The sequence below is a fragment of the Trichosurus vulpecula genome, chromosome 6, assembly GCF_011100635.1.
Source record: "Trichosurus vulpecula isolate mTriVul1 chromosome 6, mTriVul1.pri, whole genome shotgun sequence".
Taxonomy (NCBI): Eukaryota; Metazoa; Chordata; class Mammalia; order Diprotodontia; family Phalangeridae; genus Trichosurus; species Trichosurus vulpecula.
In genome coordinates this window covers 271087537-271114292 of record NC_050578.1, presented here as the reverse complement: position 1 = coordinate 271114292, position 26756 = coordinate 271087537, and the positions used below count along the sequence as shown (strand labels likewise).

At 53.6% G+C, this 26756-nt stretch overlaps 1 protein-coding gene across 2 annotated transcripts in view; it reads left to right on the top strand.

Moving 5' to 3' along the window:
• Positions 1-2831: 2831 nt before the first annotated feature.
• The window catches only part of VPS37C (VPS37C subunit of ESCRT-I), a 29372-nt gene continuing 5447 nt past the window's right edge, over positions 2832-26756 (top strand). The window contains exons 1-4 of one of the 2 annotated variants that reach the window (XM_036763308.1): positions 2832-2920; positions 20501-20609; positions 23933-24104; positions 26493-26575. In XM_036763308.1, coding sequence (XP_036619203.1) covers positions 20517-20609; positions 23933-24104; positions 26493-26575 — 348 coding nt within the window. In that variant the 5' untranslated portion in view covers positions 2832-2920; positions 20501-20516. Of the gene's footprint in view, positions 2921-5149; positions 5160-20500; positions 20610-23932; positions 24105-26492; positions 26576-26756 lie in introns of those variants that run through there. The other variant, XM_036763309.1, reaches the window with a different exon arrangement.

The following is a 26756-nucleotide window of genomic DNA, read 5'->3' as shown; positions in this document are numbered from 1 at the left end:
TGTGTGCGCGTGTGCATGTGCATGTGCATGTGCATGTGTAGAAAAGCGTGATGAAAAGTGAGAAGGAATTGAGGAGGTGGGCTCCTCTTACCCCTCCCTTCCTCTCCCAGCCCGGCTTTCCCACAGTCTCCTGTCCATTTCTATCTCGCTCTGTCTGTCCAATTTCTTTTGCCTGATTCAGCCAGCCCCTCTAGCCCCTCTCTTGGTGTTCGGGAGCATTCAAGCTGAACTTCTTTAGTAACACTAACTGTGACAGGCCCTATCCTGATGTGGGAGGGAAAGAAACTTTATTAGGCACTTAACTATGTGCCAGGCACTGTGCTTAGGCCTTATTCACAATTATCATCTCATCTGATCCTGGGAAGTAGGGGCTGGTCTTATCCCCTTTTTACAGATGAGAAAACTGAGGCTGATGGAGGTTAAGGCCCATGCTCAGGACCACACAGCTAGTAAGTGTCTGAGGCTGCATTTGAACTTGGGTCTTCCTGCCTCCATCCACTACGCCACCTGGCTGCCTCCATATTCTGGGTACGCTGGATTTCACATGTGATACTCTCACACTAGGCACTACAGGGCAGACTTTGGGGACCTCCCCCTCTGTATTTCACTGCCCTCATTCATTCAGTATTAAGCACTCACCAAAGGATGACCATCCGCTCCACTTATGACCGACCGCTCAGGTTCACAAAGCTCGAGCTTTATTTATAAGTTTATTTTGCCAGAAAGTTTCCTCTGAGACCCCCTTCTGCCCCACCCCCCACCTTCCCCCTCCATGGGTCTGTAGAGTCCTGTCAGTCGATTAATTGAATTTATGAAGTGCATACTATGTGCCAGGCACTGAGCTAAGTGCTGGGGATGCAAAGAAAGGCGAAAGCAGTCCCCGTCCTCAAGGAGCTTCCGGTCTAATGGGGATGACAACATGAAACAATTGTGTACCAACCACACACATAGACAGTGAAAGTGACCAGGGCATTGTCGAAAAGCATAGCCCTCCTCGTATCCACACAGAGCTTTCTGTTGTGGACCACGTGCCTCACATTCGCATCCTCACTTCCCACTGAATTTTGTTGGGGTTTCAGGGAGACGCTTCCACTTCCTGTCTCCCCTTTTGCTCGGGTGGTTGGGATAGGCGGTGGCCCTTCCTCCTGATCACCTCCTCCAAGATGCCAAGCTGGGGAGGAAGAGGGCAAGCGCCTAAGGCTGCTTCCAGCCCAGGCTCCTCTGACTCAGCCCCTGATGGACCTCCACACTGGCCCTCGGGACAAGCCTGTGGGCATCATCTCCCTCATTTCACAGGCGAGGTCTGGGAACCTCAGAAAAGTGAAGTGCCTCGCTCCTGGTCACATAACCACCGTCAGAGTCAAGATCTGAATTCCAGTCTCTCCACTCAAATTCCTGCGTTTTCTATCATATCATTATGCATCTCGAGGGTCTAGAGGTGGGAGGACCAGCTGACCCTTTCCTGGGCAGGAATCTCCTTTCATTGTCCTCAATGTCCATCTTCACTTGAAGACCTCCAGTGATGAGGAGCTCACTACCTTCATAGACAGACCATTAAATACTGAGACAGAATTAACGGTTCAAATTCTGTCTCACAAAGAGCTGAAATTGGCCTCTTTCCCCCCAGATTCTTCTGCTTACTGTCTGTCTCCATGCTGCATGGGCCAGTAGAATGCAAGCTCTTTGAGGGAATGTTTTTGTATCTCTGGCTCCTTGCACACAGTAGGCACCTAATGTATTTTGACTGGAATTTGAAACTTCCATGCATTGTTTCTGGCCTTTGGGGTCCAGCAGGAAGTACCTGATCCCTCTTCTACAGGCCTCAGAAACATATGAATTCTCTTACTCTACCCCAGGTTTCCCTGGCTTCTTTCCAGACTGGGCTCCTATCAGCTCCTGCCTTCCCTTGAGAGGCCTCTCTGTCTCTGCATCTGCCTTGTGCAGACCCAGTCATTTACATATCATCTCCCTCTTTGAGGGCACAGACTGTTCATGCTCATTGTAACACCGGCACTGAGAAGCCTGGCACACAGTAAGCGCTTCATAAATGCATGCTGCCTGACCGAAGCACAGAGTGTCACACAGTAAGAGCTTCATAAATGCTTGCCACCTGACTGCAGCCCAGAGTGTCACCGGGCACACAGTGAGTGCTTCATAAGTGCATGCTGCCTGACTGCGGCAGTGTCACTGAGCACACAGTAAGTACTTCATGCCTGCTGCCTGACTGCAGCCTACAGAGGGTAAGTGACTTGCAGAGCGCCTCATTCTTTTCGTGCTGCCCCGTGCTGCACAGTCAATGCCTGGCACACAGTAAGCGCTTAATAAATGCTTGCAGCCCTGACGGCTTTGGCCATCTGGGGGCCGGGCCACCGTGAACTGAAGCCCAGCCCGGCCGGTGGTTGCAACAAGCCGGGCGGGGTCGTGTGCACTCTGGTCTCCAGATCGTGCCCAGCCCCGCGGCCCCTCCAGCCTGGGCCCCGCCCTGGGTCTCGCCCCCGCCCCCGCCCCCGCCCCCGCCCCCGCCCTCCTCCGGGCTGAAGTACAGCATGGCCTCGGGGGTGGGGCTGGATTGGCTCGCGCAGGCGCACTCCCGTAATTCGCCTGGCCTGGGGGCGGAGACTCCATTCGCAGGCCCGGATCGGGGCGGGGCCGACGGGACCACCTCGGGCGGGAGCAGGGGCCGGTTTCGGACTCTTGGACTGTACCAGTATTCGTGGACGGGGGGGGTGGGGGGAGACAGCGACTCCGAGCAAAGAGAATGAAAACCAGAAAGCAGACCAAGTGGGCAGGGCAGGGGGACGCAGGGTCCGGGTGGCGTCACATCCGGGGGCGGGGCCAGGCGCGCCTCACTCCACCCCCGGGCCGGAAACGTGCGGCTTAAGCCGAGAGCGGCGGTGACAGCGACTGCCGAGACTCGCAGGTGGGTGGCCCGGGCAGACGGTCCGGGGGCTGCGTGCGGGGGTGGGGCTAGGGAGGGGGCTCTGGGGCGGCGCGGGCCAAGCTCCTCCGCCGCCAGCCTCGTCCTGGCGGAGCGCCGTGATTGGGCGGAGGGGGCGCGTGACTAACGCCGCGTTGCCGGGAGTCCGGGGTGGGGTGGGGGGAAGAGGAGAGGCGAGGGGAGCACGTGACCCTCACCCCTCCTTCCCCTCATCCCGCGCACGTGACCCTGCCCCCTCCCCAGCGGTTGTGCGAGAGGGTATGGAACCGTCTGAGCCTGAGATACCTGGAACGTGGGGTATAGAACCGAGCCAGGTTCTAGAACAGAGGACATAGAAACCTCTGAGTTGGGGCACACCCAGAACACGGGGCATAGAACGTCAGGGCCGAGGGGAACCTCGACTGTAGAGGGCGCTACGCTGTCCTGCCTGGGGAAGCCCCCGAGAGCCCAGAGTGCAGAGCTGGGAGGGGCCTGAGAACAGGGGATGTCAGGGCTGGGAGGACCTTAGAACGGGGGATGTCAGGGCTGGGAGGGGCTTTAGAACAGGGGATGTCAGGGCTGGGAGGGTCTTAGAACAGGGGTTGTCAGAGCTGGGAGGGGCTTAGAACAGGGGATGTCAGAGCTGGGAGGGGATTTAGAACAGGGGATGTCAGGGCTGGGAGGGCCTTAGAATGGGGGATGTCAGGGCTGGGAGGGGCCTGAGAACAGGGGTTGTCAGGGCTGGGAGGGCCTTAGAACGGGGGATGTCAGAGCTGGGAGGGGCCTGAGAACAGGGGTTGTCAGGGCTGGGAGGGCCTTAGAACGGGGGATGTCAGAGCTGGGAGGGGCCTGAGAACAGGGGTTGTCAGAGCTGGGGGGGACCTTAGAACGGGGGATGTCAGAGCTGGGAGTGGCTTTAGAACAGGGGATGTTAGGGCTGGGAGGGCCTTAGAAGGGGAGATGTCAGACTTGGGAGGGCCTTAGAACCGGGGATGTCAGAGCTGGGAGGGGCCTGAGAACAGGGGTTGTCAGAGCTGGGAGGGGCTTAGAATGGGGGATGTCAGAGCTGGGTGGGGCTTTAGAACAGGGGATGTCAGGGCTGGTAGGGCCTTAGAACGGGGGATGTCAGAGCTGGGAGGGGCCTGAGAACAGGGGATGTTAGGGCTGGGAGGGCCTTAGAACGGGAGATGTCAGAACTGGGAGGGGCTTAGAACGGGGGATGTCAGAGCTGGGAGGGGCTTAGAATGGAGGATGTCAGAGCTGGGAGGAGCCTGAGAACAGGGGTTGTCAGAGCTGGGGGGGACCTTAGAACAGGGGATGGTAGAGCTGCAGGAAGGGCCTTAGAACAGGGAATGTCAGGCCTGGGAGGGGCCTCAGGACAGGGGATGTCAGTGCTGGGAGGGGCCTGAGAACATGGACTATCAGAGACTTTAGAACATGAAAGTCACCCTCATTCAGTAAGCATCAGTTAAGTGTTTGCTGTATTCTAGTCGCTCTATTAAAGCTGGGAATCCAAAGAATGGCTCAAGCAGCCTGCCCTCTGAGGGTTCACACTCAGACCTGAGGCAGAATCTGCAAACTGCCTGTAGGAACCACGTGTAAGCAGAATAGCTTGGAGGGGACCTGGGGGAAAGTGCCAGCCTTGGGGGAAATCACCGGGGGAAGCCCCGAGGCCTGGCTGTCCTCACCTTCACTCCTGCTCCCTGCTTCCAGGCTCAGCTCAGACCCTGCTTTCTGCAGGAAGCCTTCCTGGGCCCCTTTCATTCCACACCTGTCCTCTGCTCGTTAATTCAGCCGTGCCCTGTCTCCATCTTGGTCTCCTCCATTAGACTGGGAGCCTTTCTTTCTGTGCTCACTGCTCAGTATGGTACCTGGAAGTGTGGTTCCTACACAGGAAGCCCTTGATAAATGCTTTTCACTGACCGCATGATGGTGACTGGCCATCTCCCAGAGGGAGCTCGGACATCACGGATGGATTCTCTTGTTGTTGAGGGAGGAAATTGCATTTGCCTAGGGGAATTATTACCTGAAGGTCTGCAGGGAGTCAGTGAGCAAGAAGCCGGCCCCCCTGACTCCCCCCAGGCAGGCAGCAGGGCTGAGCTTATGGGGAGAGAGCCCGAGTCAGGGCCCCTGCACTCCATCCTGCAGCCAGCAAGACCTTGGGCAAACTCACTTCTCCTTTCTGGTCTCTGTTTCCTCATCCAGAAAGCCGGGATAATGACCTTCCTGCCCAGGTTGTTTGGTAAATCTTGAAGCATTTTACATGAGTGAGTGGTTGTTATCATGTCTCAGCCATGTTGCTTCTGCTCTCTCTGGGCTTCAGCTGGAGCAGATGACCTCGAGGCAGGGGATGGGTGCTGCCCTGGGTGCCCAGTGTTATTTGCCAGCTTGCTGAGGCTTCTGGCATTGGTCCCAAGCTCCTGCCTGCCTGTCACTGGCATCACTTGGGGGACAAAAGCTCCTTAGGATGCAAAGCTTGGTCATAGGCACCAGCCCTGCCCCGCTGGCCTCAGCCTCAGCTTTTGCTCCTTTCTCCAGCTCCCACCCTTGGTCCCCTTGCATTCTCTGCTCCTCTCCTCTCCCCTGCTTTGTGCTGCCATTCCCCTTTGTTTCCTGTCCGAGACCCTGGCCACCTCTCCTTGGCCCGATGGAAGCCAGAGCTGGGGATGGAGAGAAAGGGACCTTGCTGGGGACTGCCTTTTCCTGGGCTGCTGTCCCCAGCTTCAGTCTCTGGACAGGTATGAACTTTGTGCTGGGAGCTGGGGGGGATGGCTGCCCAAGTGATGACCATTGTCATAGCCAGCATTTCTCTCGAGGTTTGTGGTGTGCAGAGCTCTTTACATGATCCTCATAACCCTGGGAGGTAGGTGCCCTTAGGAAACCGAGGCAGGCAGCAGTTTGGTGACTTAGCCCAGAATCACTCAGCCAGTAAATGGAGAGGGAAAGATTTTTTCTCTTGGTATTCTGGGCCGTCACTGAAGGCTGCTCGTTTTTCTCAATTTTTGAGTCTTTTGGCCAAAGCCCCCCAAGCGGTCCTGTTTGGTGGCCTTTGCAATTTCTCTTTGTCACACAGTTCTCTATCATGTGGGTCTTACTCTTTCCTGTGTTTCTTGTTTTGGCTCTATTTTAGCTTTGTCTGCACAGGGAGCATTCCGACTAGCTGGGCAGGGTGGGCTCCTTGGGGGAGATGCCCCGCCGCTGCCTCTTTCTGCCCATCCGCCGTTCTGAATGCCTGCTGTGTGCTGTGTCCCAGGGGCCGTACCATCGGGACGCTGGCAGAGACTCACTGCCTCGACAATGCTGGCCTCTGTTAGTAGGGCATTTGCAGACTGAGAGAACGGGGTATTGAGGAGATGGCTCTCGTTTAGTGGATTTTCAGCTTGCAGACTTCTAGGAGGAAACCTGCGGGGAGGCCTGAAGCTTTGCAGGACATCTGCAAAAAAGCTTGCCTGACAGGAGACCACGGATCCATTCTGGCCCAAGGCGCCAGAAGTATTTCAGCTCTTCAGCTGCCTGTCTCTTTGCCCAGGCCAACAGACAAAGTGGGCAGGCCTCAGGCAGGCACTTCCCCTGATGAGACCAAAGGGGTGGGGTCCTGGTGTGTTAGGCAGATGCAGAGGGGGTGCAGCAGGGTTTGATAGCTTATTGTGCCCTTGAGGGGCTTCTTCTCAGCTCATCCCCCAGCATTGCCCCTGTACCTGGATAAGGGGAGCTAAGATGGCTTGACAAGGTGTTTTCCTCACTGCTTGCCTAATGCAAACGGTATCACCCCCATTTCACAGATGGAGAAACTGAGGCCCAGGGGTCCCACAGAAAGTGCTTATTTACTGGGTCCAAAGGTCAGGGCATGTGACCAGAGACTGGAGAGATTTGAGCCTGGAGCAGCCACTCTCCCTCCTCCCTGCCCTCCCTAGTGCTTCACCACACCCTTTGCCTGCTTGTAATTCTGACAGAACCAGAATGGACCAGGTGGATCCTGCCCCTGGCATATGGTGGCCTTGGTACCTGGGACAGTTGTTCAGCCTCTGGTCTTTCAGTGGCCACTTTGTATTGGTGTCATGGGCCAGAAAACTTGGGCGAGAAGCTGCTGTCACTATGTTGGACCCTAAACGAGCCTTTGGGGACGGGATCCAGGCCCTGGGGTTTCTGGCTGGTCCTGCTTACTCAGATCCTGTCCTTCGGGGGTGCTGAGTCACTTGGGTTCAACCCCAGTCTGAGCAGGGGTGTGCCTGACTCCTGTAGATGGAAGCAGATGAGGGACAGTGGGCGGCCGGACTGGGAGTCAGCGGATCTGAGTTCATGCCATTTCTGCTGTGTGACTCTGCCTCATTTTCCTTATCTGTGAAATGGGCCCAGTACTTAACATGACCTTACTTTAGAGGATTGTCATGAGGAAGACACTTTTGTGAGCTGCTGTGGTTGATCGTCATTAGCACACCCACCAGAGCTCGCTTCCGATGCCCATGCTGGTGGGGCCTCGGCCCAGGGAAGTACCAACATTGGCAGGGTTGGCCTTTGAGGGTGGGCCCTGTGATGACTGACTGTCTTCTGGGTTTGGAGAAGCCGTCGCCAGGGTGGCTGGAAGGGGATGGATTTTTTGGTCTCTAGTCAGTTTTAAAGGCAACCTAATAAGTTAGAAAGGAGTCGTGGTCACCATGGTAGGAGCAGTTGTCACATTCATGAAATGACAGGTCCATGAGATATTATTATAAGAGATAAGACCATCTGTCTCGTTGGAGCCTTGGAGCAGATTTAAGTCAACAAGCATTCATTAAGCCAGAGAGCTCTGAGAGCCGATGACAAAATCCCCAACTCATCCTGGCACCGAAGAAGCCACGTTCTAGCAGGGGAGAGAGCGTGTAAATACCTGGATGTCTACGAGATAGATCAGAGTACATGGAAGGCATCCCAGAAGGAAAGGCCTGGGGACTTGGGAGCGGCTTTCTTCATGAAGGAAGCCAGAGAAACTGAGAGGTGGGGGGCTGGGGGCATCGGGTACAGCCAATGAAGGACACTGACATGGGAGACAGAGAATGTGTTGTGTCTGAGGAGCTGTGGAGGGGAGAAAGGGATGAGAAGATCTGGGAGGGGCTGGGCTATGGGAAGCTTTAAATGACAAATGGAGGTGTTTCTGTTTGATCCTGGACATTATAGGGAGCGGCTGCAGTTCGTTGGGCAGGGGATGTGCCATGGTCAGTCCCATGTTTTAGACAGATCATTTTGGCAAATGAGTGGAAGGTAGGTGGGGACAATGATAACAGCATTTCTAGCGCACTTCAGGGTTTGCAAAGTGCTTTCTCCTCACAACAAGCCTGGAAGGTAGGTGTGGGTTTTATCCACGTTTTGCAGATGAGGAACTGAGGCATAGAAAGGTTAGATGACTTGCCCCGGGGTCACACGGCTGTAAATGTCAGAGGCCAAGACTTGAACTCAGATCTTCCTGACTCCAGGGCCAGGGCTCTGTCCACTGTGCTGCCCAGGAGCCGTGGCACACAGACCTGTTACAGAGCTGTTGAAGTGGTCTAAATGGGAGGCGCTGAGGGTCTCAGCTAGGGGAACAGTGGTGTGACTGGAGAGATGTCTGGAAACCCAGACTGGTGACAGATTTGATACCGGGAGAGGAAGAGCATAGGAGGACATGGAGGTCATGAACCTGGCCCAGTGGCGAGGTGGTGGGAAGAAGAAAGAATTCTGGATTAGACAGGTTGAGTTGGAGATGTGTGAGTGCCCCTCAGGAGAGAACCTGGGGCTGACATCCAGAATCATCTGCGAGCTGAGAGGTCAGCACGTGGAAGAGCGTTGGGTGAGGAGAGAAGAAGGCCCAGGCCAGAGCCTGTGCTTATTGGACACGTGGATGAAGCCTAGCAAAGACCACCGAGGCAACAGAATACAACTGAATCCTAAAATAACCTGAGAGAAAAAGTGCCCTGGCCTGGAGGAGGGAGCTGTTGGTCTCTGGAAGTCGTTGGAATGACGCAGTTGTGAGGAGCCTTCAAGGACATTTCTGCATTGAATTGGATTAAACTCCTTTTCATTTTCTTTTTTTGACTTACTATAAACTAGAAAGGTGATTGGGGTCACCTCTAAGGGTCAGAATTTATATTCTGTTGTTGATTGACACAGCAAGAGAGGGGTCTTAACATGTTTCTGCTCCTCCCAGAACGTAGAAAGAAAGTGGTTGAGCTGGGAGAGCGAAGAGGGGAGTGTGCCGATGATGGAGCCTGGGGGCTTCAGGGAAAGCTCAGGACCCTGGCTAGCCGGTAGGAGAGCAGACAACTTTGTTAAGTAGGGGAGCTATGAAGACCAACGTGGTTGTTACATTGCACCCCTTATTTAGCAAGGATTGAGCACCTGCTGTGCCCATGGCCCTGTGGGAGCCACTGAGGGAGCCACAGGATAAATGGAAACCAGTCCTTGCCGTCACTAGTGGAGGAGGTAGGTCTTGGCTGGATGAACCCAGTGAAGGGGGGGAACACCCTCCTCACGGGGACTAAGGTGAGCAAAGGTTAGAAACAGAGTTTAGCTTGTGTATGGGACTGTGTGAAGTCCGGCTTGGAGCAGAATGGGCATGGTGGGGAGATGATGGAACTGGGGAGTGGGATGAGGGCCCCGTTGTAGACTCCGGAGCAGGAGCTGAGATGAGTGATAGATAATCTTGGTAAAGCCATCCCTGTAGGCTTTAGAGGTTGCAGAGAGCCTTCAGTAGACTCCCAGCTATCATTTCCAATAAGGATGGTGAGGTGGTGTAATCATTCCATTTTCTCCTAAGGTTCAGGCTAAGGCACAGTGGTGGGATCCCTTCGTATCCCAAATCTGAACTCCTTCCATTACTTGTGATGGTTGCTGACTCCATGACCCCATGTGGGGTTTCCTTGGCAGAGATCCTAGAGTGGTTTGGCATATCTTTCTCCAGATCATTTTATAGATGAGGAAACTGAGGCAGACAGGGTGAAATGACCTGCCCATAGTCACACAGCTGGTAAGTGTCTGCGGCCAGATTTGAGCTCCGGTCTCCCTTGCTCCAGGCCCAGCGCTCTCTGTTCACTGCACCACCAAGCTGCCATCATACCACATTATATCTGCTGTGCATGATGGGAAGGGGAGAGGCCAGAGACAGGGAGACCGCTTTGGAGGCCGTTGCAGTAGTGAGGGTGAGTCGATGTGATGGCAGAGGAAATAGAAAGGGATAGGAGAGCAGGTCTAAAGGAAGACCAGAGTATTTAGCGATTGGACGTTGTGGCTGTAGGCAAGACAGGGTCTGAGCTTGGCTGAGTGGGGAAGTGGTGGGACCCCTGATGGCAGTGGGGGGCAAGGAATGAGGGGCCTGGTGTCACACGTGTAGAGTCTGCAGTGACTTCCTGTGGGCACCTGGAAATATGGGCCTGGACAGAAGCGTGAGACAAGATCATTCAGCCCAGGAAGGGCTTCCAGGATCCTGTTTGGGAGCTATGGATCCAGCTGCCTGCATTTCTATTAATGGTTATATATCAGAAGTGAAACAGTTATTTCACCTCCTGGTATAGAGTGATATAGCCCAAGGGGCTGGATAAATAGATTGTCCGAGGCCTTCTGGTGTCTGTTGAAGTGATTGGCGGGCAGTACCTGGATTTCTTGGGCTGCTGCAAAGGCAGGCTTCTTATCCCCAGTCTTCCTTCCTACCATTGTGAAAAGCCCCCTGCTCATGAGGGAGGGGAGCCTGGAGTTTTCCCTGAGGTGAAGGCCATAAGGATTGGAGGTAACCCACGCTCCATGTGGGCTTGTGAAACTGCCTGAAAGATTGGCCAGAGGGGATTGTAACTTGGGGGTGACTTCCCTATCTCCCACCCACCCTGCCTGCCTGCTCCTGCATGCACTGACAGGTATTTGAAGATCTTTTGGGTGGATCTGGTTGCACCTAGGTTTGGAAGCCGTCCCTTTCCCCTCTTCAGGCTAGTACCAGCTTCTGTGGATCCGTGCTGCCTTTGGAACCAGGTGACCCAGCTTCCCAGTGTGGCCTGTGGGTGAACCAGCTCTGAGAGCCTGGCTGTCCTCATCTGCACGTGCTTTCATGCCCGGCCCGCCTGGCAGGGGGGTGGGGAGGAGAGGACTTTGTCCTCCTGCAAACACTCCAAGTAGGATTAGGTTTGGTGGTTGGTGCCCATCAGCATTTTTACTGAAAGCTTGTGGAAATGCTGGCACTCTCAGATGCCCTGCCCCCATTCCAAATGGTAAAGTATCAAATGTGTGGGGGAAACCCCCAAAATTTCTTGAAAGAAGAGCCTGTTGGTTTGCAGTCCATCTCTGTAAGGAGTAATGAGTGCAGAGGAGGAAGTGCTGGTTTCATTGATTTTCCTGACCGTCAGAGATAAGGAAGAGTGCTTATTAGGGGTGCTGGGCATACAAAAACAAGGAAGCAAGATCTCTGTCTCTGCTCTTAATGGGGAAATGCCACACATAAAGGGGAACTAGAGAGGGGGAGGGTAAAGCCAGGGCTCCCCTAGTGAGAAGAGGAGGGGATGGGAGGACAGCTGAGGGACACAGGGCTAGTGTCTGGCTTCCTTGTGGGGAGGAGGTGGGGCCCAGAGAGCATGGCATGGAGGCTGGGCCCCAGCCTGATTAGGATCAAGCCCATTTATCAGCGTGCTGGGAAAACCAAGTAATATGACACTGATAGCTGGAGCCTACCTGGAAAAGAGGACTCATAGGCTAGAAAGAGGGAGGCTTAGGAAGGTTTCCAAGGCAACCCCAGCTCTTTGTGACATCACCAGGAGGCCTGATGAAGGCTAGGCCAGGGCCACAGCTCAGCTTGCCCACTTGCTAGGGCAGCGGAGGCTTTTTATGAAACCACAGGTCAGAGCTGGGAAATCTAAAAGAGATTTTACAATTCTTCCTCCAGTGAGATTCAGGTTAAAAATAGCCCATTAGCCAGTGGCTGTTGGAAGATGAAAGCTGGAGATGCTGCTGCAGGCTTTAGCAGAGAGCCTTCAAGCCACGGTTCCTGCAGGCTGCGGACAGGGCTGAGGCTGGATCCCTGCCGGCTCACTAACAATACCAGACGTTGGAACAATTTGTTGTCGTTAAGGTGTTTCAGTGGAGTCCAGCTCTCCGTGACCCTGTTTGGGGTTTTCTTGGCAAAGATACTGAAGTAGTTTGCCATTTCCTTCTCCAGCTCATTTTATAAATGAGGAAACTGAGGCAGACAGGGTGAAGTGATTTACCCAGGGTCATACAGCTAGGAAGCGTCTGAGGCTGGATTTGAGTAAAGGAAGATGAATCTTCCTGACTGCAGGCCCAGAGCTCTATCCACCAGGCCACCTGGCTGTCCAGAGCACTTTACATGGGCATGTTATCTCATCTGAATCCCAAAGCAACATAGTGAGAAAGATAGTTTAGGTGTTATTTATTCCCACTTTGTGGATCAGAAAATGAGGCCCATGAAGGTTAAATGACTTCCTTGTGTGTGGTCCCAGTGTGGGTCAAGGTGCCACAGGGACTCCTCCAGCTGCACCTTTCCATTCTCTGGAGCTGTTTCTCAGACCCTCTCATAGAGCCGTCATGATCCAGGCTCTGTGCTGCCGGGCATCCAAATACTTCAGCTCCTCTGGGATCCCAGCAATGTGTGGGTGCTTCCCTTAGTGCAGATGCCATCCTGTCCATGCTTTCTCTTCCTGTGCTCTTCCTCTTTCTTTTCTAGAAATGCCCCCCCACCCCCACCCCCGCCATGCCAGAGGCCCTCCCTAGGGCCTTTCATATTCTGGGAGTCCCAGTGTGTACTTGGGCTGTCTGTCCATGAAGCTTTGCTATGTGACTGGCTCACTCTTTCTGGATCACCCCTGAGACCTTTTCCACCATTTCTTGCACAGAGATCACCCACATTAGGGCCCCTCTTGCATGATGGTAGGAGTCACGTTCCAGGTGATATCACATCCTCCCAGAGGACTTCACGCTGATGTGCTCTCTTCAGGCTCTTCCTAGGAGGGAGTGTAGGCCCCACCCTCCCTTTTCAAATACATCTCTTGGAGTCTGGTCTGTGACCAGACTGAGTCACTGATAGAGGAATGCTGGTTTAGTGTGCCATCTGTTAGCAAATGATGACTTATTTTATTCTTGCTTTGTGAGACTTTGTCCTTGGCCTTGGACAGGGCAGTTTTAAGGGCCAAGAAAGCGAGAGGTCCCTAATGTCTTCAGAACCACCTGGTCCTTTAGTGGCAGGGCCAGCCAGGGCCTACTGAGCCCTGTGGAGGAAGAGCTGGGGGTGGGGAGAAGCCGCCTGTTCTGAAAACAGATTTGGGAGCTGACCTGGCAGACTTCCACGAATCTGGTTCATCTGCGACTATTTTCAGCTTTAGATTTTGTCTGCCGGGTGCTTCACGCCTCATCTGCCTTGCCTTGCTCACTCTGGAATTGAGAGAGATGGCATCAGCTTTCTCCCAAGTGTCACTGGTGCTGATAATCAGCCCTTGTGCTTCTAGATCTGCTAGGAGATGCTCAGGCTGGGTAGGGGCATTTAGCTGAGATGGGGAGGAGTCGCTGATTGTTCTGGAGAGCAAGAGTCGCTGAGGAGCCAGTCTCTCCACCCCACAGAACTCCTAAGGACCCAAAGGGGGCGGTCTGCGTACTGTCCCCTTTGTTTCTAATGGGTCGTTTGGAGGCTTTGGGAACCTGTCAGCCTTCTGAGAACACCCCAATGCTTGTACCTCCTCTCACCTGTCCATCAACTCTCCCTCACCCCCTTCAAAACACTCACACACCTCATCAGCCCATGTTGACTTGTCTGAGAAGGAAGAGGCAGAGCCTTCATCTGTACAATGTTAGACTGGGAGGTCCCTTCACCTCCCTGATTGATAATTCTGTGACTTAGGCCGAGGAGGTCAGCTGCCTATGGCCTGTCCCCATCTCCTGGGCAGAAGGGTGCGCGTGTGGTGATGGGCTTCTGTGACCCCCATGTTCTCGTGGCCCACATGGAGGCAACCTGCAAGAGCACATAGTAGGTGCTTAAACAATGCTTAGTGACTGACTACTAAGATGTTATAATGTTAATGGGCTTAAATGACTGGGAAAACCAACGTTTGATCTTCCCAACATAGCCATTTATTAAGCAACTGAGGGCAATTGTCCAACAAACTAGGACCAGACTCCTCCTCAGCTTAGGCCCGGACCCTGGTGCAGGGGAGACACACTTGTATAAGTAAGGCCAATTAATTAAAAGTAAACAATATAATTCTAGGTAATCTTAATTTCTAATTGGAGGAAAGATTAAGGACTTCCCAGTTTGGGGGGGAAGAGTGAACAGGTACAATTCCCAAACTTCAGAAGAAGAGGCATCCCCCTCCCCCCAAGTGTCTGTGACATGGAAGGAACATGGGAACAGTAACCGATGGCCCTGTATGGGGCCAGTTCCAGACAAGACCTCTGGTATAATTGGGAGAAAACTCCGCCGCAGTCTTTGGATCTGACAGGGTTTGGCGTCAGCATAACCGAGGTCCTTAGTTAAGGGTCTTGAAGCAGCTGGGAGAGGTGGTCCAGCTTCCCAGACACACAGGGCTTTCCACAATTAACCACTTGCTGTCCTAATGCCCTCTATTTTCCCCCTTGGGCAGCCCGCTTCCCCCATGACTCTCTTATCTAGAAGCCAGAATCTATAAGGTTTTTCATATATTTGTAATCAGAATTACCTAAATCAGGTTTCAGATCAAACAACCTAGGGCTCACGATGGGCTGATTTTGAGAAGGGGGATTTACATGTCTCTAAGGTAACCAAGAGACCTGAACATAAATGTAAACACCAGGAAGCAATTGGAGAAGGTGGACTTCACTTGTGGCTTCTTTAATGACTGACTTTGGGATCTCGGGCAATTGCACTCCCCTGATCCTCCCTCACCAGTTTGTGAAATGGAAAAGGCCAAACTCAAACCCAGGCTTGCATTTTCAGTGCTGCTGTGTTGTTGGCGTGAAGGAGGTGGCCGTGGGGAGCTCAGAACTTCTTGAAAGAAAGAGAATGACAACCTAGAGACTGTAGGTTGGCTGAGCTGAATGGTGCCTGATTGTCCTCGCTAAGGCCTGCGTGGAATGACACATCACAAGGAGGCAAAATCAACCACTGGAAGAACCAGATTATTAAGGGTTTGCAATCTGAGGATCTCAGTGTGCTTTGGGTATGCTACAACGTCTTGACCGCACCCTGTGAATACAATGGCACACATTGGTTAATGCCCAGACCTTTTGGATGCTGTCACCTCCCTTCTTTTCTCTTCCCCTCCCCTCTCCTTTCTCTCTTACCCCCTTCTCTCTCTCTCCCTCTCCTCTGTGTCTCCCTCTTCCTCTCTTCTCCTCTTTCTTCCTCCCTTCTGTCTCCCCCTTCTCTCTCTCTCCCTCTCTTCACCTTTCTCTTTCCTGTTTGTCTCTTTGTGTCTCAGTCTCTCTTTGTTTCTGTCTCCTTTTTCCCTTGTCTCTGTCTCTTTCCCATCTCTCTCTCCTTCTCTGTCTCTTGTCTCTCTGTCCCTGTGTGTCTGTCTGTCCATCTCTGTGTCTTTTTCTCTTCCTCTCTCTCTCTCCCTCTCTCCCTCCCGTGCCCCCCCCCCCCCAGTTAAATCACTTTCGTTCTCACTGCTGTAGAGAACTCTGAAATGATCAGCTGCAGAGAAAGTGCCTACCTGCTTTGGTAGAGGGCGTTTCCTTAAAGGGATTTCCTGAGTGTCAGTGAGGTGATATCACAGGTGGGTGCCCAGCCTTGTCCCCATCCCCGTCCCCATCCCTTGATGCTTATTAGCCTCAGTTTCCCTATCTATAAAGTGGAGATAATCCCTGGAGGAAGGCTGCATGCAGACCACCAAGGGCTATGGAGATGTCGGCTGTCCAGAGTTAGGCACCCCCGCACACCTTTCCTCAGAGAGAACCAGTGTGTGGATTCATGGGAGAGTTTGCAAAGAGCTTCACTCTTGGAGGAAAGGAACATTAGGGTCAGGTAAGGGAATGTGATCCCTGTTTTGTAGCCAGTGAAAATGGAGAGTCAGCCAGGGGAAGTGCTTGGCCCAAGGCCATGGGTGAAAAAAGTAAAGAACTGGGAGCCTCCTTGACCACTGGGCCGGGGCCAGGGTCTGAATCTGCCGGAGCTGGAGGGGCAAGGCTGCAGCCTGGTCCGAGGGAAGACCACAATGAGCAGGAGAAAGGACGCTGGCCCAGCACTGACCTCTGGCCGGTCCTTCCCTTCTTGGGGCGCCGCGTCTATACCTGTTACGATATGTTCCGATGACAAATGAGGGCGAGCCCAACGAGGACAAAGGGCACAGCAGCAGGAAACTCAGAACATCGCCAGGGCCCCACTGCCGGCCCTCTTGGTTCACATGGTTACGCAGCGCGTCTTTTCTCCTGGACCGTCTTTAGAGCAGTGATAGCTGACATCTGTAAAGCACTTTAAGGCTTACAAAGCACTGTTCACATGTTATTTCATGCCATCCTCGCCACTTTAGGTACTGTTAGTCCTGCTCTAGAGATGAGGAAACTGAGGCTGAGGAGAGCTTAAGTGACTTGACAGTTACTCTGCTGAGAAAACGAAGATCTTTTTGTTCTGAATCCTCAATGTCCTTGGGTTGTTTCAGACACAGAAGGGTCATTTTTGGAGTCTGAAATGAAGTGGGTTTCAGTGAAGGCGTCCAGGGGTGAGAAGTGAGGCAGCCTTGTTTTGTCAGATTAAGGGGAAAAAAGGCATTTCATTCTGATAATGAAAATATTTTCCTTCTGGATTTGCTGCCATCGCCAATTTTCTTTCCCAGCTGGGGAACAGAAAAGATGGTTATCAGCATGAGTCAAGAAAGCCTCCGTCCTCTCTTTCTTTTCTGTGGCGCTAAAGAAAGGCTGAACTGTTTTGTGGATTACAAATTCCTAGCAGATTGCTGAAGGCCAGCGCGCTCTCTCAGGGTTGGAAAGGATCCTAGAGCCCACCTAGTCTGACCTGCAACAAACGTCTCTGGAATCTCCCTGACAAGTGGCCATCTGGCCTTTGTTTGAAGGTCCCCAGTGACGGGAGAGCCTCCCCTCTCCTGAGCTCAGCCTTCCACTCTCAGATGGTTCATTGTTAGGAAGATTTCAGGTATCCTAGGACACAGAAGGCAGGGGAGCCTTGCATTTGGGTCCTGGCTGTGTGACCACAGGCAGGTCACCTAACTGCCCTGAGCCCCAATTACAAACAGTCCATTCTGTGGAGAAGAGGAGCCTGTTATAGGAGTGATAAAGGTGTAATTGCATCTTAGCTCCTGGGGTAATTATAAACATCAAATGAGATGACATATGGCCAGTGCTTTGAAAATCTTAACATGCTGTAAATTGTCAGTCATCCTTACCCTCATCACAGACCCTTTGAGCTACAAGGAGCCATTTAAAGTGTTGAAGCCCAGAGTGGGATGTCAAAACAGGAATCCCCGTCCTCCTGTGCCTGACGAGTTGTCTGCCAGCTGCACTAGAAAACCTTCTGCAAAGGGGAGCCCACTGTTCCTGCCACGATCACTGCCATCACCAATGCCTCTGTCACCACCACTGTTACCACTACCATCAGTGTCACCACCACTGCCACTGTCACCATCACTGTCACCGCCACTGCCACTGTCACCATCATTGCCACCACCACTGCCACTGTTACTATCACTGTCATGGCCACCCTTACTGTCACTACCACGACAGGGCCCTTCACAGGGAGGCAGCCTCTCCTCCTCTTTGGTTGCTTGACTTGTCACAGAGTTTTTCCTTCCATCAAGGTTCAGTTTGCCGCTTCACTTCCACCACCCTAGTGCTGCTGCCTGGGGCCCAGCGGGACAGGCATCTTCCCTGTCCCCACAGCAGCCCTGCACATACTTGGAGATGGCTTTCCCACTGTCATCCTCTCAGCTTGCAAGGACCCCCTTCTCTAAACGGCTGTCCTGACATAGAGTGTTCCCTGCCTTGCTGCCCCTTCCCTGTGGCCCTCCCTGTGGTCACTTCCTCTCAGAACCTCCAGCCAGTCATGTGCATGCCTTCAAACCTGACCCTCTGGGCTTCCTTCTCTACCCGGGTTCTGTTCCTCTACCACGGAGAGTGTATTGGGAAGCCACAGCAGTCACTAGAGAGAATGCCAACAGTGGTTCTTTTTAAAAATACTTTTGTAATGATCTCTACATCACCAAATTCTTCCCCTGCCCCTCACCCCTGCCATCCCACATAAAAAAGAATATTTGCAGCAAATATGAAGCCCCTGCTGTGTGCCAGAAATTGGGCCAGATGCTGAGCATACAAGTGCAAAGAAAACAATCCCCCTTTCCAAGGAGCTTCCATTCTCAGAGACCCAGTACTCATAAAGAGAATAAAGACTAATCTATACCAAGTGCTGAGTACAAGCTGGCTTGGGAGGGAGGGCACTGGCTTTGTGTAGGAGGGGGCTATGGCATCTTAAAGGACGAGAGAGGCAGGGAGTGTGTGCCAGGCATGGGGGATGGTCAGCGCAAAGGCGTGGAAGTGGGAAAGTGAGGGACAGAGGGAAGGTCAACTTGGCTTCATTGCAGGGGCCTGTTCAGTGGGAGCCGTGGTCAGATCTGTATTTAAGGAAGTATGATGTGATTAGGAATGCAGTTTCCTTCATACTTTGGCTAGTGGCTGAATTCTTAGATTTGTGCATAGAAAATGGGATTATTCAAATAGCTGAGCAGATTTCGTGTGGCACTTAGCCCCAGGGAGAAAGTGAGGGACATCTTGAATCTCCAAAGGATCTATCTGTACTGCAGAGAGGAAGCTTGCCATTCAGCACCTTGGTTTTCCACGCTGAGAAAGAAGCCGAGGCCCAAGGGCCTGCATTTCCAAGCGGGCTTCTCTTGCTGCTTCTCCCGCTGCCCACTCACTATTTGACCTGCCAGTGCCCATTTCACCCTCTCGTGATCTTCCATGATGGCCGCTCCACTGCCCAGATGGTGGGGTGTCCTGGCTCCCCATCCCTCATTGCAGCCCCAGCCTGACCTGGCCCCAAGCTGCTTTTCCTTTACAGCCTTACAAGGCCCTGCTCCCCTCTAATGGGCCTTTGGGCTGCTCCTCCTTCGCAGCGCTCCATGCCTTCCTTCTTCCCTTCCACCCCTTGGAACTCCTCATTTCCTTCAAGACTTAGCAAGTATTGCCTTTTCTGTAGCCCAGCAATGATGGTTTATTCTTCTGTTGGCCACCTGTGTAGCTGCTGTTAATGCTTTCTGGTAGATATGTGAGGCCATAGCCCAGTATTAACCCATTCATGGTGGTGTCCAGGCCCATGGGCAGGTCACAGTTGGGGAGCTGGGTGCCAGGCCCTCTGCAATGGGGACTTTTTCCCCTTCAGCTCAATGGAAAGCGGGCTTGTTGTTTTCCTTGGCCTGTGTTTCCTGGGAGACCTGCTGGGTCCCCAGACACTCGGCAGGGCCTTGTTCCTCTGCCTCCTGGGGAGTTTGTCAGTGGGGCTGCCTTTGCTGTTACCTCCCCAGCCTTCCTTCCTGTCTCATCTGAAGCCACAAACACATTAGCACAATCACCCACCAGGCAGAGTTCTGCTCCTGATCCTGCTAGCTAGGGCTGTTAGGCCATGGCACCTCAGGCTTGGCTTTCAAAGGGTGATGGCCCTTCCTTCCTCTTTCTTGTTCTCCCTGGCCATCCTTCGTGACTTTGCACTGGCTGGGTCACATTGAGATTTGATATTCCTCGAAGCAAGGTGACCACAGAGCAAGCGTGGCCAAGATGTGGCTGGCCAGTCATCCTTCCAGCTCCCACCATATCTGGGCCATTGGGTTCTTTGTTCATTGCCCCGGGGTCATATGTGGGCCCAGTTCTCTCAGCTAAGAATTCAGATTTGACAGCAGGATTGTTTCTATGGCCATCAGTGAGGCCCTCGAAGTTGGGAAGAATACCTGGGGGAAACCCGAGGTGTTCATAGCTAAATATAACAGACAGCTTGCCTGAGGCTCAGGACCAAGGCGGGGAAATGCCTCTGTGGGGGACGGGCAAAGTATTTCTGGCCAGGACAGAAATAGAATCTGCCTGGCCAAAGTAATGGGTGTGAGAGCACTGCTGAGTTCTGGGACCTGGGGGAACCGTTTCTCCTGCTGCTGTTTGTCCCTCCACCCCCACCTGCTGCCTTTGCCCTCTTCCTCCACAGGGATCCCAGTCACCTTGTATTCAGGAGATGGGAGACTTTGTTCTTCTGTTGGCTAGATGAAGTGCATTGTGTAATGGAAGGAGCATTGGGTTTGGATGGTGGCTTAGCTTTGTATTACTAGTGTGAGCCTGGGCAAGTTACCACCCCACCCACCCCTGTGTGCCTGAGTTTCCCTTTCTGTAACATTCACCCTCTGTGTGTGCCTGGCAGAACCTCAAGGGCCTCAATGAGAAGGCTGGACTAGAGGGTCTTCAAGGCCCTGTCCAGTGACTCAGACCCCTTTCCCTTCTACCTTTCGCTCTTCTTGGGAAGAGATCAGAGTTTCCTGGCAGAACCAAACTGGCCAGGGCCATGAGAAGCGCCTGACAGACAGGACTAAGGGGGCTCCTGGGAAGCCCTCTTCTGTTGTCCCTGTCGTGGACACAATTGTCATGGGAGGCTTAGTCCTTTCTCTTCTTCTTCTGCAGTTGCTCCCCGAGGACGATGGAAGAACTGAAGGACCGGACGGTGGAGGAACTGGAGAAGTTGCAGGATGACCCTGAGGAGATTGACCGTCTGGTCATGGAGTCACCCGAGGTAAAACAAGTCACATCTGTGTGGAGCTTTCTATGTTTGCTGACCCTGGAAGGGAGGAGCTATGATTATTTTCAGCTTACAGATGAGAAGCCAAGGCAGGCAGAGGTTCAAGTGACTTGCCCAGGGACGCACAGCTGTCTCAAGCAAAATCCAAACTCAGGTCTTCTTGACTCTAAGCCCCATAGCAAAGGTGATAACAACAGTGGCAGCAGCAGTAACAGTAACTGGCATTTATATAGTCTATGAGATTCCCACAGCACTTGACATCTGTCATCACACTGTGCTCTCCCCCTGTACCTTGGGAAGACAGGATGAGAGGGGCCTGGCAAAGTTATTGGGAGACTTTCTCATGTTCTGCCCAGCCTGCCCCTGCCACAGGTGTGGATGTGGATTTAGAGGGGACAGGTACTAGTCAGTCTGTGTTGAGACCTGCCCAGGGGCTTCCCAGGCCCAGCAGTGTCTGGGCCTTTCCTAATCTTGAGGCTTCTCTAGGGAGTTCTGGAGACCTGGTAGTGAGCAGGAAGCCCTGTGACCCCTGGGGAGGCCCCTGAGCCTCTGTTGTTAGGCTGAAGGTCTGGCATCCCTAGCGCATAAGAAAGGCTGGAGCCTGGAAAAGAGAAGGCTGGGGGGATGGCTGGCTTCATGTATTTGAAGGTTTGTTCTCAGAGGAGAGGCTGGCCTTTTCTGCTTGGCCCAGGGCGCACAACCAGGAGCCTGGGGGAGGGTACAAAAAGGCTAGAAGAGGCTTGATTCTGAACTTGCTACCTACCAGTGTGCCTAGTGAGGCAGGGGCGGTGATGAGGATTTACACACACACACACACACACACACACACACACACACACACACACACACACTGAACCTCACGCGCGTGTGCGCACACACGCACAAGTAATAATGATTTATAGCTTGCCTTATGTTTCTCAGAGTACTTTACAGACGGGATCCCATTTGAGCCTCACAGCAATGCTGCAGGAAGGTTTCCAAGCATTACTGTCTCTATTTTAGAGACGAGGAAACTGAGGTTTTGTGTCCTGCAGTCAGTAGGGAGCTATTGGAGGTTCCTGAGTAGGAGAGAGCTGGCTGTTGAAGACTAGTTTGTTGTGTTCCACGGAGGATGGTTTGGAGAGGAGACAAAGGGCAGAAAGCAGGAGTCAGATGCTGCTCTTGTGCTTGTGGCCTTGTGGGGGACATGAAGCAAGCAGGGGCAGAGTCTGTTGTCATTGGGCAACGAGGTGGAATTGGCAAAGATCTGCAGGAAGTTTGGCTCGTGGCTTAGAAGGCAATAATCGAGGGAATCTTGGCTGGAGACGCCGGCCACCCTGCAGGGGCTGTTAGACTCTGGGGTTCCATGTGGGCCCTAGGGTGGGTGTGGATGCTGCTAGAAGGTCCTTCCCAGCTTTAATCAGGATACTAGGTGAAAAATCCTTAGCAGGCTTAAGTTGGCTATAAATAAACCCCATAAGAGTCAGCAACACGCTGTGGCTGCCAGAATAACTAACGAGGTCACAGGTGGCATTAATAGATGGGCGGCCCCTCAAGTAAAGGAGAGGACTGTCTCCAGGAGGGTACCACTTACACATGGGAACACACCCTGATGGGGGCAGTGAGGATGGGTGTGGGTAGGGTAGGAGACCAGATCAGGGGAGGTCGAGGACCTGGCCCTGTGTGGTCTGGGAGGGGGGCGGGGCTGTACCACCCATGAATGTTCAGTAGCATCCCAGAGTGGCGGGCGACCTTGGGCTTCCAGGGTCATGTCAGAGCAGGGACGCTTTTACAAGGTGGAAGGACTTCGAAGGGTCTTGTTGCCAGCTTGGCCACAGCCGCTCTGAAGGCCTTCTTCCAGGTAACAGAGAGGCCGCAGTACACCTGCCACACCACTGGGATTGTGGATGCTTGTGAGAGAGCCATGCCAGGGAAACCAAGAGGCCATCCCTCCATTTGGCAGATGAGGGGCCTGAGGCTCCTTTGGGTTAAGTGCCTCATCGAGGTTGCAGAGGTAGTCTGACTCAAAGGCCTTTGCATTCTACCTTCTCTGCTTGGAGAGCCCTGTGGCCATCAGAGCTCCAGGGTTGGGGGCTTCAGCTGTGAGTGGACAGGGCAGGGTAGAGCTACTTACACAGACCCGGGGGCTGTAAATTAAGGGCTGCCTGTATTTCTTTTCCAGTGGATTCCTCTCCCCCATTTCCTCAAGGCTGATGCTTAAAAAAAAATTTTTCATCTGTCCTGCAGCGTTCCTGGGGCTGCCTCATGGGACGGAACCAGACTTTGAAGACCTAGGCCTGGGGCGGGGGGTTGTTTCAGGCTTTTAGACTTCAGCTCCGAACCAAGGGTGCAGCTGCCTTGGGGTTTCCCTGTGCCCAGACGTGATCAGCAGGGGTAGCCATGTGTCCACTCCTCAGGACTGCGGTAATAGGCTGTCACGTGTCCAGTGGATGCTTCCTCTCCTACTCTACCATTTTCTGCTTATGGGTCCTAGATTCTCCAAAGTTCCAGCTCAGCTCGTTGCTGAGAGATCCAGAACAGGTTCCTAAGGCAGCAGAAGGAAGCCCTTCTCACCCTTGAGGTTGGCATCAAAGTCCATGAGCCCACGACCTTGGACAGCCCATCCCATGAGGCTTCAGGCAGAGACAGAAGGCTGCGCTCCATGGGCTCTGGTTCCGAGCCAAGGCATGCTTGGCTTTTTTCCTTTCAATGGGAGAGGCAGTGCAGCCTAGAGTGGCATTCTTAAACTGGGTCGAGGCCCCATCTCGAGAACCTTGGCAGCAGTAAAAGATTTCTGAATGTGCAGTGACCAAAAGTTAATTAAAAATCAGATGCATCGGGGCAGCTAGGTGGCGCAGTGAGCAGATCACTGGCCCCAGAGTCAGGAGGACCTGAGTTCAAATGCTGCCTCAGACACTTGACACAATTACTAGTTGTGTGACCTTGGGCAAGTCACTTAACCCCAATTGCCCTGCCTTTCCCCCTTTCCCCCTCACAAAAAATCAAACGCATAATGAATCTGAAGTGTTTCTGGCTGCCCTTGCACCCCATTCCCCTCCTTGGTTCTGAACTGGAAGCATTTGCACTTTGCACTGAACATGCCCTCGGGCCATACAACACCAAGGAAGCCATGGAAAAAAGTTTAAAAAGCCCTGGCTAGGGGAGCTGGGTGCAAATCCTTCCTCTGACCCTTAGGAGATATGTGACCCCCGGAGTCATTTCCCCCCAGAACACCTAGGTTTCCTCATCTGTTTCACTGCTGTGCTTCCCCTGCCTCTTCGCCTTTCTAGAGCTTGGGAGATGGGAGCCTCCTATCACCAGGGTCCCTTTCTTCCTAGGTCCAGGACCTGCAGCTGGAGCGGGAGATGGCACTTGCCACCAACCGGAGCTTGGCCGAGCAAAACCTTGTGTTCCAGGCGCCCCTGGAGATCAGCCGCTCGAATCTCTTGGACAAGTACCAGGAGCTCCAGAAGCTGGTGGAGAAGTGCCAGGAACAGAAGGCCAAGCTGGGTGAGTGGGCAGGGAGCCCCAGAAATGGCACCTGGTAACTATTTAGTGCCCTGCGTATGGCCTGGGGCTGGGGATGTGGAGAAGAAAGTGGACTGTCCCTGGTTGCCTTCAGGGAGGCTGTGATGGAAGCAGAATGGGCCCTCATGATAGTCAGTGTTAACCCTTAGAGAAGGGAGAGAATGCAGGGAGTGTTTATTAAGTGCCTTCTGTGTGCACGGCTCTGTGCTTGGCCCTGGGAAACACATAGAAACGTCAGACAGGGCCACTGCCTTTGAGGAGATCCCATCCTAATGGCAGAGATGACCCACGTGGGGCAGGTTTCAGCTGCAGGCCAGGCAGAAAGGTCCCAGGGCCAGTCAGGCCCTCTAACGTCATTGCCACTGACCAAATCCCTTCAGCTTCTGAGGTTGTAACAAGCATCTCCCCACGATGGCTGGAGACCCCGGGCTGGAGCCTTGCCATCCTAAAGACTCTTGGGCTCAGGGTCCCGGTCTGTCCTCTGGGCTTTGAGAGGTGGTGGGGGTCTGACCCGCCTTGTGGCTCCCCCATCACTCTCTCACCACCATGGCTCAGTGAGTGGCAGTTGGGGGGTGGCCAGCTGAGGGGCCCCCAGATGGGTGGTGATTGATGGCCTGAGTGAGGGCTGAGCCGGAAGCAGGACCTGGGGGGAGGGGCTCCCGGGGCCCTCATGCCTAACTGCCAGTTGGTGGCAGTTGGTCCACTGTTATGCTGGGGGGGGCGAGGAAGGCAGGTCGTTTCTTCCCAGTGAGGGCCGTGGGGAGGGGCCAGAAGCAGCTCTGCTGGTTTGGGAGGCTCTGGGGCTCAGGATCCTGGGCTGTCTCCATCAGGGAGGGTGTGAGGGAAGAGAGACGGTCAAGGTGCTGGTGCCGGGAGGTCTGACTGGTCTCCCTGAGGGTCTCATCGAGTCTGGTCTGCCTGCCTGCGTGTGCATGTGCAGCTTAGGACTTTAGAGGGAGGGGTTGTCATCCTCACTACCAACGGTCCTGGTGAGAAGACCATGAATGGATGAAAGAGGACTGACTGAGCACTGGGGAGCCAGAGAGAAAAGCCAGGCGAGCCCTGCGTCCAAGGAGCTCCCCTTCTAATGGGGGACACCCCAGGCAGAGGAATTTTGGTGGAAATGACATTTAAGAGAATGCATTGCTGTCTGCTTTGGGCCTTAGCATCTTGGAGGGCTATGCTGGGAGCAGGACTTGGGGTCTGAGCGTCACTCTCTTCCCAGCAGTGTCTAAGGGTCTGGTATCTGGGTCCTGGGCTGTCTCCCCCATGGTCCGAGGGAAGGTGGTGGTGGTTTGACTCACCTGGTCTGGAGTCAGGAAGACCTGAGAGACTTCCTAGCTGTGTGACCCTGGGCAAGCCACTTCACCTATGTCTGCCTCAGCTTTCTCTTCTTTAAAATGGGGATAATGACACCTGCCTCCCAGGGTTGTTGTGAGGGTGAAATGAGGTGATCTTTGTGAAGTACACAGCATGGCAGTTGGCACACTGTATAAATGTTAGCTGTCATTGTGATGAAGGTGCTTCAGCTCGCCTGCAGTGCCCGTTCCGTTGGTGGCAGCTGGGTAGTGTCGGGAGGTGGCAGTGGTGGGGTGGTGGGCCCCTTTTCCACAGTTTGCTTGGCCGGATGATGGTTGTTGGGACCAGGTTGAAAGCAGGGCTGTTGGTCAGGGGGCTGCTGGCCTTTGGGCTTCAGCTGGTTGGTCGTGGTTGATGGTGGTAGCGGCATGGATGAGGGCAGGGGGTTGTTCGACTTTATGGTGGAAGCAGGACTAATGGCCTAGGGTCACTCCTGCTCTTGCCTGGGTGTTCAGGGCCTGCGTTGGCTCCCTTGCTCCTTAGCTGGCACATGGCGTCTCTCGGTTGGCATGTTTGCCTCTGGTGTGGTGGAGTCAGAAAGACCTAGACTCCAAGCCTTTCTCTGAGATGTTCTCCCTGTGGTGACCTCTCCGGGCCTGAGTTCTTCAGCTGTAGAATAGGAATGATAAATTGGATGTTGTGAAGCTCACCTGAGGCAGGCAGCGGGCATTTATTAAGTGCCTACTGTGTTCCAGGCACCAGGCTCAGTGCTGGAGTTTAGCATCCCTGCCCGCAAAGAGCTTCCATTCTAATGGGAGATATTAGGGTGTTGCTGTGGGTGCAGGAGAAGTGGCCTGTGGGTGATGTTTGTCAAGTGCTCTGTAAGCTTCAGCGTGCTCTGCTGGATGTAGATCCGGACTTCCATGTGGGTTGTCTCCTCCATAAGAGTGTAAACCCACCGAGGGCAGGCTCCTCTTCTGTTTGTATCCCTGAGGCTTCATCCATTGTAAGGGCTTCATTCCTTCAAGTAAACAGATGTTATCAATAGGACTGTTTCTCCTCTCTTTCCAGAGAAATTCTCCTCAGCGTTGCAGCCAGGAACCTTGCTGGACCTTCTGCAGGTTGAAGGCATGAAAATCGAAGAGGAGTCGGAGGTAAGGGAGGGTGTCTTCCTGGCCGCCACCACTACTGCCCTCTGGGGTGTCAACAGGGACCTGTGCCCACCTGGCCTGGGGCAGGGACTCGGGGGACGGCCTTAAACTCTTGGTCACCTCCTTCCTCCTTGGATGTCACCTTTGCCAAGGCAGTGACCTTCAGAGGATGGTCCCCTCCACT